Below are 11,507 nucleotides of genomic sequence, written 5' to 3'. Positions count from 1 at the left end.
GTTGCAGAGGAAGACTGTCTTAAATTCTATATATAATCGCTCTGAAAACATTTGATAGCCATAGCTTATTAGACTATAAGGCCAGAAGGGGAAACAGTGGTTTTATTTTGTTGTTGTTTTTGAAACAGTGGTTTTTGAAGTCACCAAAGACACAAAACGTGCAGGGTACAGGCAGGATTTAGGAAACATGAACTTCGCGTTCTAATCCCGATGCTTATTCGTTAATTGAGTTGCACCTGGAGTCAGTAGTACCAAACCCACGGGTAACAAAGATGAACACATGCAAATCTGCAACATGATTTTAAGTTCAACATTCCCGCTGTTGATCGAGACACTTGGCTACGGTCCTGACTCCAGCCCGGAGAAAGCCCCAGGGAAGGTCATTCCGGGCACAAGTAACTGGGTCATAGGGGCCGTGGTTACACCAAGGTTCTGACCAGCAGCAGGGCCGTGGCTTCCCGGAGAACGATCTCCGGGACTTCCAAGGGGCGCGCGTGGAAGAGGAGGGGAGGCGCCACAGCCCAGAGTCCAGGTTGGGCGGGGCGGACCGAGAGGGGGCAGGGCCGGGGCTGAGGATGGGGGCGTGGTCACACCGGGCGGCGGGGCCCTGACAGACTCGCGGGCCCTACCAACTCACCGCGGGGGAGACGCGGCCTTCTCCGGGCGCCGCTTAGTCACGGTGCGGGCGCCCGCGCCGCCGTTCTCCCCTCCGCGTATGGGCGCGGCCGGCAGGGTCACCGCCGCGCGCTGTCCTTGCGGACGCGGTGCGGACGCCGCAGAGCGGACGCGCGCTTGAGAGCGAACGGCCGTGTTCCGCGGAGCTCGGCGGCCTAGGGCGTCTCAGTATGTTGTGTCGGGCGGTGTGCAGGTGAGCGGCGGGGCCCGGGGCCGCGGCATCCTCCGTGGGGGGATCTCGGGGTGGCGAGCGTGGCTGGTTCGCGCTGTGGGTGGCGTGACGCGGCGTCCTCTGTGTCCCTTTCAGTGCGGGCCGGAGGCTGGCCCCGGCGGCCAGTACCGCGGGCTCCCGGCACAAGCACAGCCTCCCCGACCTGCCTTACGACTATGGCGCGCTGGAGCCGCACATCAACGCGCAGATCATGCAGCTGCACCACAGCAAGCACCACGCGACCTACGTGAACAATCTGAACGCCACCGAGGAGAAGTACCACGAGGCCCTGGCCAAGGGTAGGTGCGAGGCCCCTGCACGAGAGACACCCCGGGTGGGCACCGCTTGCCACCGGCTCCCCCTTTCCCAGACGGTTGTCGGTTTCGATGCAGGAGAGTGTCTGCGTTGGTTTGCACAAACGTCCTTTACTATTCCGGAAAACGCAGCACCTCCCGAAAGTACATGCTACACTTGACTGTTCTGAGTTCGTCTTTGACGCCCGTGTTGCTGGCTAACATTGGTAAATTGGAAGTCGTTTACAGACTGTTCCCGGACGCCACTGCTTTTTGCATAATGAATATTTATTATTTTCGTTTTGCATTTGGATATTTAAAATCTGCGGTTGTTGTTATATAACGTGGCTTTGGGAAAGTTTGCTTTTTTCAAGTAGCCTTGGCGGCCATTTGCAGAAGGGCTGAGAGTGCCCAGGCTGGGTCAGCCAGGTGTCCTTGAGGGGCAGGATGGCTGGTGCTAGGAGCGGCTGGGGCTTTGCTGGGAGCGCGGTCCGCGGGTGGCCTGGCAGCAGGTGAGGGAGAGGGTCCGAAGTGCGTGGCATCAGGAGTCTGCAGCCCACGTCGTGATTATTGTCATTATTTTGGACAACAGTAGGATTGTTCAGTCTGGGGCTTGGGCTCCCTGACCCCTGAGAAATGCCCGCAGACTCCCATTTCACACCTTTTACTAGATGGCCAACTACAGTACAACGCAGGAGTTAGCACTTAACTTAGCAGACGCCCCGGCCAGCACCGGCTAGTCATGGTTCTTTTCTTGATTTAACTTTGGGTTCAAAGTTCACAAGAAAAATATATCTATTTTGTGATAAACAGTATCTGTCACTAAATGGAAAAATAGTTAATTTATCTATGTTTTTAAGCCATAACGTGTGGACTTTTGTGTTTGCACCTCGGATGATGTTTATGGGAACACCATGGTCGAAAAAAACCTGTGCATGTGTGGGTGTATACTGTCTGTGCATGTGTGGGTGTATACTGTCTGTGCATGTGTGGGTGTATACTTGACACATCGGGCTGGCAGGGGCAGAGGACTTTTGGGAGTTGATTCTCTCCTTCCACTGTGGTATCCAAGAACTGAACTCAGACCGTCAGCTCAGGTCCAGTTGTCAGGTTTTCCAGGCAAGAGCTTTTTGTTTGTTTTTCACCTGTTGAGCCTCCCACAACACCTGGGAATATTGTTTTAATGGCTAGTCAAAGTAGTATGCTGTCTCTTTAGTCCGTTAGTAGTTTTTCAGGGAAAATGATTGGTAGTCATGTCTCCAGATTAGCTGCATTGCTTGAAGAACTGCAGAGTAAAATTTACTTTTTCTTAAATGTACTTTATTGACTCAGATCTGGGAAATTGGTTGAGTCAAGTGTCAGTGACAGCTGGCTGGCTAGGGGCATCTAGTGGAGAAGTGTGGTATTTCAGCATGACTGTGTTTGCGGGAAATGGCCAACCCAAGAGAAGAGAATTACCACATTCTGGAAGATTTACTTGCAATAAGTAAGTCACATGAGCCTTGACTCCGGGAAGAGACTCTGATTTAGGAACTAGCAGGTGGGGAAGGATGAGGTCATGGCGAAGCGGGAATATCCCAGCTGGGAAAGTGTTTCCTTCAAGGCGACATCTGATACCTGAAACTTTCCCTAGTGTTGTAAAATCATCTTAAATTTAATACTTTTTTTCTGTGCGTGTAGCCAGAGCTTTGTTTGTTTAGTGAGTGCTGCTGTAATGCCTGACTGTAATACTCTATTGCAGGCTTAGACAGGAAGTTTTTTTTTTTTTTTTTTTCTCTCCGAGACAGGGTTTCTCTGTTTAGCCTTAGCTGTCCTGGAACTTGTTCTCTGGACCAGGCTGGCCTCAAACTCAGAGCTCTGCCTGGAGAGGAAGAATTTCTAATAGGTGTCTGTGCTTTGTATTTCAGGAGATGTTACAACTCAGGTTGCTCTTCAGCCTGCACTGAAGTTCAATGGTGGGGGCCATATCAATCACAGCATCTTCTGGACAAACCTGAGCCCCAATGGTGGTGGAGAACCCAAAGGTTGGTAGATGCTGCTACAGCTTTATATTTGGTGTACAGCAGGACTGATGGTTGGTTTTGTTTTGCCCTCTTAATTTTTTTTTTCCAAGACAGAGTTTCTCTGTGGAACTAGCTCTTGAACTAGCTGGCCTTGAACTCACAGAGATCTGCCTGCCTCTGCCTCCCGAGAGCTGGAATGAAAGGCGTGGAGCTGGTTTTCTTTTTCTGCCTCACCAGGCTTGTAGAGCAGCAAGTGCTATTGCTCTCTGAGCCATCTAATGTAGCATGCCCCCTCTCGCCTCTCTACTCCTTACCCTGCCTGTCTTTTTTTCTGGTTTTTCAAGACGGGGTTTCTCTGTAGCTTTGGAGCCTGTCCTGGAACTAGCGCTTGTAGACCAGGCTGGTCCCGAACTTACCGAGATCCACCTGCCTCTGCCTCGCTAATGCTGGGATTAAAGGCGTGCGCCACCACTGCCCGACTCGCCTGTCTTTTTATTATGGGGATTGAACCCAGTATCTTCTGTATGCCAAGTATGTGTCCGCTGACCTTTGCCCCCAGAGGACTGTCCATTCTTTTATTATGTAGATTCTCCCTGAGTTTCATATTGGTGTATTTTTTATATAGTTAGGGTGTGACAAGTTAGGCTTCAAAGGGAGGAGGAGTAGAAGATTGTGTCCAGGGAATTCTGTCAGCCAGGTGCGCTCACACATGTGCTTTTTCTCTCTCTCTCTCTATCTTGCACACATGCACACATGCGTGTACTTGGAACAGATAAACTTTCCACTGCTAGCCGTGGCCCACTGGAGATTTTACTGTACTTGATTCACCTGTGTGGTTCAGGGGTCATGGCGGGGATGCTCTCAGAATTGTGTCAAGTGCTTGGAGCAGTGCTTTTGTTTATCATTCCTGATAGAAAAGTCACTTGTCCCAGAAAAACAAGCTTCCTGTGAAAACACCAAGAAGAAGCACATGGGCAATGAAGGATGTGCACAGTCTGCTTGTCTTTAAACAAACAAATCCTCTGCTCTTTAGCCACTCCATACATTAGATAGATAATTCCACCATCTTATCCTGGCTGGTGCGGCTCTTCTGGCGTCCTCTGGGGCATGTGGAGGCTCAGGTGTTTTTAGTTGTCTTCTCATTAGGGGAGGACCTCCCTGATTTCTTCTCCCTCTAGAAGAAATAGGCTCTAAGTGTCTGGTTTTGTTGGTTTTCCCCAACCCTCATCTCTGTGGCGGTGGTGTTGGGGATTGAACCCTGGTTTTCCATGTGCTAGGTCAACCTGCTTCTGGGGTACATTCCCAGGCCCCTGTTGTTCAAAGTTGTTTTTTTTAACCATTGCTAAAAATGGCAGCCTGTCTTACTCATTTACTCACCCATAAGTGACTGTGACTTGATACTTGTGAGGTTTTGGCCGTGACCAGGACATAAAGTGTGGTGGAGTCAGTCAGCGGGGCCAGTGTTTCAGGATATAAAGTGTGTTGGAGTCAGTCAGCGGGGCCAGTGTTTCAGGATATAAAGTGTTTTGGAGTCAGTCAGCGGGGCCGGTGTTTCAGGATATAAAGTGTTTTGGAGTCAGTCAGCGGGGCCGGTGTTTCAGGATATAAAGTGTGTTGGAGTCAGTCAGTGGGGACGCTGTTTCTGTTGCACAGTTTGTACTACTTGCTGCATTAGCTGTGTTTGTAGAAGATAATTATGTTTTGGTCAATAGAATGGGAGAGGTGAGATGTTGGACCCATTTGATTCAGCGATATACTTAATGCAGAATTAATTCTGTATTGTTGCAGAATAAAAGATTGAACTAGGGATAGGGTACTAATGCCTGCAATCCCAGCATTTGTGAGGTGGAGGCAGGAGGATTTGAGGCCAGGTTTTGTGTGTGTGTGTGTGTGTGTGTGTGTGTGTGTGTGTGTGTGAGAGAGAGAGAGAGAGAGAGAGAGAGAGAGAGAGAGAGATTGAGAGATTGTCTTTCCCCCTCACCACCTCCTCTCTTTCTCTCTTTCCGTTACTTTGTTGGGTTAAATCTAGGGCTTCACGAATGCCAATCTGGTCTGTTCACTGAGCTGTGCTCCAGCCCTCTTTAGCCCTCTTTAGTGCACCGTTAGCTCAATGACGAAAGAACGACGAACGCTTCTGTGACATAGTATGGTAAAGATGGGGAGATATTGGTGAGCACTGGAGAGCAGCAGTAACTTTCAGTCTCTAAGTGGGGACGCCCAAGTCGAAACTATTAAATGGGAAAACCAAAGGAAACCAGTGGAGAACATTATTTCTTTCCTGGTGAAATAGCCCAGGGACTGAAGAAATCCCTAACTGCTTTCATCAGCCTTCATTAAAAATGTGTCGAATGGAAACTCAGCTTAGTGTCTGGCGCTGGGAGCAGGAACTTGGCGTTACATAGGCTTTCTGGGTTGTCTGTGTCTTCAATTGATGTCGTCCAGTTGGTTCTTGGACAGGAATATTTTAGTGTTAGGAATATAGCATTTTATTATAGTTTTGAAGTCTTTTTCTGTCGTCCCTCCCTCCTCCCCCCCCCCCCCCCCCTTCAGGAGAGTTGCTGGAGGCTATCAAACGTGACTTTGGGTCTTTCCAGAAGTTTAAGGAGAAGCTGACTGCTGTATCTGTTGGAGTTCAAGGTTCAGGCTGGGGCTGGCTTGGCTTCAATAAAGAGCAAGGTCGCTTACAGATTGCTGCCTGCTCTAATCAGGACCCACTGCAGGGAACCACAGGTAAGCTTTGAAACTCATCTTTTTGTTTTGGAGGTACTAGAGAGTACATTAACCTAGAAATAAGGTAAATTAGCAGAGTTTAAACTTATGAATGTGTAATAATTTGAGCAAATGTTAGTAGATTATACCAGAGTCTTCACAATAAACTGATACTTGGTAAAATAAGCACATGTGATTTTTGCAGGTTCCTTAATAAGAATGTTTTAATCGTAAGTCCTGCTTCATCCTGTAGAAAATTAGGGTCAGTTTTCATTTTAATATACACAACAGTAGAAACCTAAGTTAGATAAGCAATAAGAAGGAAGAAAGACGTAGAAGCTGAGCCTGCCTTGGTGTGGCATCTTCTGCTCCCCTCTGGTGAGTGTTGTGGTTAAGCTAGGATGGAACTCAGGACCTTTCTGCAGGGCTTCAGGGTACGAAACAGCAGCTCAGCAACCCTTCCTTCTTCCCTGGGCCTGACTGAACTAGACGTCTGTTGTAAACATCACTGAGGAGCGAAGAAGTGGAGAGCCACAGTGTGTAGCAGTAGGCTGTGGCTCCATCTCTGATGTGATGTCAAACGGTCGCTCTTTGCTCCTCCTCTCACCTCTGCCCATGTCACTCACGTCTCGACATACACTCAGATTTTGAGGAACATGAATGGTTCTTTGGGGAGGTGAGATGCCACAGAATCTGATAACATGGAAAACTTGGGTACAGTAAGTTCTTCAGAGTCCGTCTGCTGCTCGGGCGCCTCGCTGAGAGGTTGTGGTTCCTGCAGTCCTCTGCACACAGAAAGGGCGTTAGAATGAAAAATTATTAAAATATTGTTATTCCACTCTGGAGGCAGAGGCAGGTGGATCTCTGTGAGTTCGAGGCCAGCCTGGTCTAGAAGAGCTAGTTCCAGGACAGGAACCAAAAAGCTACGGAGAAACCCTGTCTCGAAAATCCAAAAAAAAAAAAAAAAAAAAAATTGCTATTCTATTAGTAGCAGGTTACGTTCCTCATAACTGATCTGGATAAACTGGCTGAGATGTTTTCATAGAGAGGCTTGAGTCTGGCTTTGCTGTTTAAGCTGGGCTGGCCTACTTGATACCCCCTTGCCTCAGCCTCCCTTGGGTTGGGGACACAGACCTGTGTCACTGTATCTGGCTTGAAGACTTAAAAATATATATATTTATTTTTTTATTTTTTTTTTATAAAGATTTATTTATTTATTATGTACACGGTGTTCAGCCTCCATGTATGCCCTCAGGCCAGAAGAGGGCACCAGATCTCATTACAGATGGTTGTCAGCCACCATGTGGTTGCTGGGAATCGAACTCAGGACCTCCGGAATAGCAGTCAGTGCTCTTAACCTCTGAGCCATCTCGCCAGCCCAAAATATATATATTTAAATCCTTTATATATGTTCTTCATTCATACCATTTAACTTCTGAAGGTAGCTATCATTTTCTTTGGTCCTGTTTAGTTTCTTGGTAATCTGTTCTTTTAGTGGCTCATTTAGAAACCTAAAATTAGCCTTGGAGAGTAGAACAGGCTTCTTAGGCGTCTCCCCTCCAACCCCCTGGTGCTCAGAATTTGGAAGGGAAGCTTAGGGCCTCATCCTCCCCTAGGCAGCCTACCTCACTGTGTCTCTTGACTGACGGTGGGAGGAAGGCCGGGGCTCAACATTAGGTGATTCCGTTGCTATTTTAAGAGGAGGTCTGACTTTCTGGGAGCCTCTTACACATTATATTTTCTTCAAAAATAAAAATGTAAAATGTTTTTGTAAGAATAGTCATCCTTACGCAAATTTTCTGTGATATGAGAAACAAGTGGATGATGCTGTCTGAAAGAGTAATTTTCCCTTCTTCTTGATAGGCCTCGTTCCGCTGCTGGGGATTGACGTGTGGGAGCATGCCTATTACCTTCAGTATAAGAATGTCAGACCTGATTATCTGAAAGCTATTTGGAATGTAATCAACTGGCAGAATGTCGCTGAAAGATACGCAGCTTGCAAGAAGTAAAGCCTTGTCACCTTACTGAGTATGTTAGGCCCTCGATGGCTATTTTTGTAGTAGTATAGAATACTGCAGTAACTATGACTGCTTTATTGTAACACTTATTGATGTCTATCCACATATTTGATGAACATTTTATGACAATTTCTTATTTTTAATTAAATTTATTATTAGGCAACTGTTTGAGAACAGTATATACTCTGTATGAATTATTCTTGATTGACATTTTCATTAAAGCCTTGTTGCTAGGATGCTATAACTGTCATTATAAGACCATCAGAAATATTCCTTCTCTATGTTTTTGGGGCTCGTGGGAGAGTCTGGAATCCTGTTCTACTGCACTTAGAAAAAAAATACTGAGGTTTTTTTTTCTTTTTTTCCCTGAGTTGTTAATAAAACAGAGAACTGAATAGTTCCCTTTCCTATTAAAAATTCCTCATTTTGGTAAGTAATCCTCTGTTTAGAGGATGTCACGTAGTGGTCTTTATTTATGGTCCCAGTTTCCCATTCATTTGAAATCTGTAACTTGAGGCTAAGGATATAGTTCAGTGGTAGAGCTTTGTCTGAGCGTGCAAGGCCCTGGGCCTACCTCGGTACTGAAAACAATCATCGGATCCCATAGCTGGGTTGCCGACTGAGAACTGTTACCATGAGAGGAAGTGATTGTACCTCTGGGGCTTTCTACAGGCAGCGATGCAAAGACAATGTTGTCTTTAAAACCAACTGTGTGGTGTATGGAAGTGCTCGAGATGGACAAATTAGTGCCTACCTGATGATGTCAGCCATGGGGACTAGGCCACAGTGCATTCTGGGAAGCCATTCAGTCCCGTTAATTGTATATCTCAGAACTATACCCTGGGCCAGGTGGCGCCTTTCTGAGTGAGTGTCTCCCTGAGAGTATTAGCTTTTCAGAGATATTTATTCTCATTTCTTCTGTAGGTTGTTTCAATAATTTGTAGCCACCAGAGGGGCTTTATATTGTTTTTCATAAAGGGAAGACCTTTCCATGACAAGGTGGCAGTGTTTCTGTTTGCATTCCTGTGCAGCGTCTGCACATGGAGTTGTGTGCTGTGCTGATGACACAGGACCCTTTGTGAATTTTCTTTTCACATTTTGTTTCACCATCTTTGAAATTATCTTGGTGACTGTGTAATGTTTTATCATTTGGACCTGTCATTTAGAGTTTTATTACTGAATAGTGTTTACTTGTTGTTTATTATCAAAAAGACTGAGGCCAGCAGCCACAATGCATGCAGATTTTACTTCGTATTGGAGTATTTTTCCCCTAAGGTTTATTTTGTTTTTAGCTATGTATGATTGGGTAAGTGTGTTCACATGAGTGCAGGTGCCCATGGAGTCTAGAAGAGATGCTTGGATCCCTTGAGCCAGAGCAGTTACAGGTGACCTGGAGTCACTTGATGTGGTTGCTGGGACTTGAACTAGGATCCTTTACAAGAGCAATAAGGACTTACCCACTGAGCCATTTCTCTGGCCCCTGGAAGTTTTTTTTTTTTCCCCAAGTTTTTTAATTCTCCCCTCAAATATATTTTCCTTAAGTGGAAAAATGGAGTAACTTAGCAGTTTCAATATTGAAGACTGAAGTTAAAAAAAATACTTAAATTCATAGCACTTTTTAAGAATTTGCTGTAGAGGCCAGTCAGGTGTTTGATGTCAGTGCTGACCCGTTCCTGATGGCTCTTTGTGTATGTTTCTGCGTGTGCATGGAAGGACTTAGAAGACTGAGTAGCATCTATTGTGTGGGACAGTGACAAGACCGAGCAACGAGAGTCACGTGGTTGCCACTCACCTTCGTTCAGGAGGCTGTGAACGCTTATGCAGACATTTTGGGAAAGTAAACTTTGATACAGTGACTTGAATACAAGTCTGTCGGGTTAGAGTTGATCTTGAACTAACAGATTTACAGAAACTACTGATTTATACAACTTTGATTCCTGCTAAGCTTTCAGATTAAAAACAAAATTCAATGTTGAAATTTCTATGAGGCTCTATTTTTCTGAGACTTTCTGTTGGCGAGAATGGCGAGTTACACTGCGTCCATTAAAAGTCTTCTCCCCGATGCATAGATTATAAGAGACCAAGAGAATTTTAAACTAAAGACATAAATCTTCCAGTGTAAAATGAGGCTTAGATGACTTAGCTCTGTCTTTTTAAAAGTAGAGACAAGTAAATTGACATTTCTTCTGAAAGAAATACCTGGAATGCGCCAGGTGGTGGTGGCTTGTACCTTTACTTTAGTCCCAGCTCTTGGGAGTCAGAGGCAAGTGGCTCTCTGAGTTTGAGGCCAGCCAGGTCTACAGAGCAAGTTCAAGGATGGCCAGGGATACACAGAAAAACCCTGCCTTGAAAAACCAAAAAACCCCAAAAAAACCAAAAACCAAAAACTGAAATGGAATATGCGAAATGCATATTGTTTGTCCCGTGCGGGGCTAGATCAGCCGTGCGTGCTCCAGCCATGGTTGGACTTGACCGACATTAGCATAGTTAGCCCTAGAGGGAAGCAAGGAAGCCAAATAAGTATTCCTTTGAGGTGGCACCTGCTGCCGGAACTGTTGTTCATTAAATAACCTTGGGGTTCAAAAATTGCCTTATTGCACCCGAAATTCTTGGTCTAAAGTGAGATCTGAATTTCTGTTGAGCATCTTTATAAGAAAGTATCAAAGCCATATAATAGGACTTACTCGTGCTGTGTGTGAGTCATATCTAAAACAGTATAAACACTGGCTTTTTTTCCTGTTGTAATTTCAGTTAAACTATTAGGAAAGTCGTTAGGTAAATTTTTAAGCAGATTATAGCAAAGCGCTAGCCTACTGATCCCAGTGTGCTAACACCTGTCTTTTGAACATCATATCAGGTACCTGCTGAAAAGCCTGTAAGGCCCTGGGTAGTTTCCATTTAATTATTGATCAAAGACGCATTTATTTTCCTATTGTAAGTGCAAAGTGTTTTTGATTATTAATAAAAAAGCCTGTCAAATATTATCAATAGGTTTGTCTGGTGTGTATGTGTCGGTGTTAGTGATCCTGTCATGCTGTCGTTTCTGTTGCTTTCCGAAAGAGGGTTAATAAATAACAGGCAGTTGAAATTTTATTCTTAAAACCCAGAAGTCATGTAAATTCCTTAATAATACATTTAATTATGTAATGGAGAGTAGGAGAAAACTGTTCATCCTGCTCCTAAATCCCTCTGTACTTTCTGGTACCAGAGTCTCCAGGGTAACCAGCTGGGGGGTTGTTTAGCTGGCTCTGTCTCTCAGGTGTGAGGCAGGTCCACAGGTTGAAGGCTTAGTTCTAACAGGACAGTTAGCACAGCGGAGCTTGGCTGCAGTCCCTGGTGTGTAAATTTCAGACCAACCATCTGAGGTACACCTTTCTGTGAGGACGTTTTCAGAAAAGATTAGCTGAGAGGGTAAGAGCTGTCTTGAATGTGGGCGATACCCAGACTTCTTAAAAGGAGGAAGAGGAGAAAACCAGCTGAGCTCGCAGGTGGTTCCTCTCTGCTTTCTGCTCAGTGGAGACAGGTGGGGGATCAGCCATGAGCTGCTGTCACCTGCACTGCTGCCTATTCTGTTCCCTCAGCGCGTGATGGACCATCC

General features: G+C 45.8%; 1 protein-coding gene across 1 annotated transcript; it reads left to right on the top strand.

Annotated features, from left to right (window-relative positions):
* The first annotated feature begins 707 nt into the window (after positions 1-707).
* Positions 708-10,893, top strand: Sod2 (superoxide dismutase 2). Its single transcript, XM_041680077.1, has 5 exons — positions 708-868; positions 983-1,185; positions 3,087-3,203; positions 5,733-5,912; positions 7,755-10,893. Exons 1-5 carry the CDS (start codon positions 846-848, stop codon positions 7,898-7,900), a joined length of 669 nt encoding a protein of 222 aa, XP_041536011.1. The 5' UTR covers positions 708-845; the 3' UTR covers positions 7,901-10,893.
* The last annotated feature ends 614 nt before the right edge of the window (positions 10,894-11,507 follow it).

This window comes from Microtus oregoni, unplaced genomic scaffold (genome assembly GCF_018167655.1).
Source record: "Microtus oregoni isolate MIOR12 unplaced genomic scaffold, Mior012 000033F_ref0000390, whole genome shotgun sequence".
In the NCBI taxonomy this organism is placed as follows: Eukaryota; Metazoa; Chordata; class Mammalia; order Rodentia; family Cricetidae; genus Microtus; species Microtus oregoni.
This window is presented reverse-complemented; position numbering and strand designations above follow the sequence as displayed.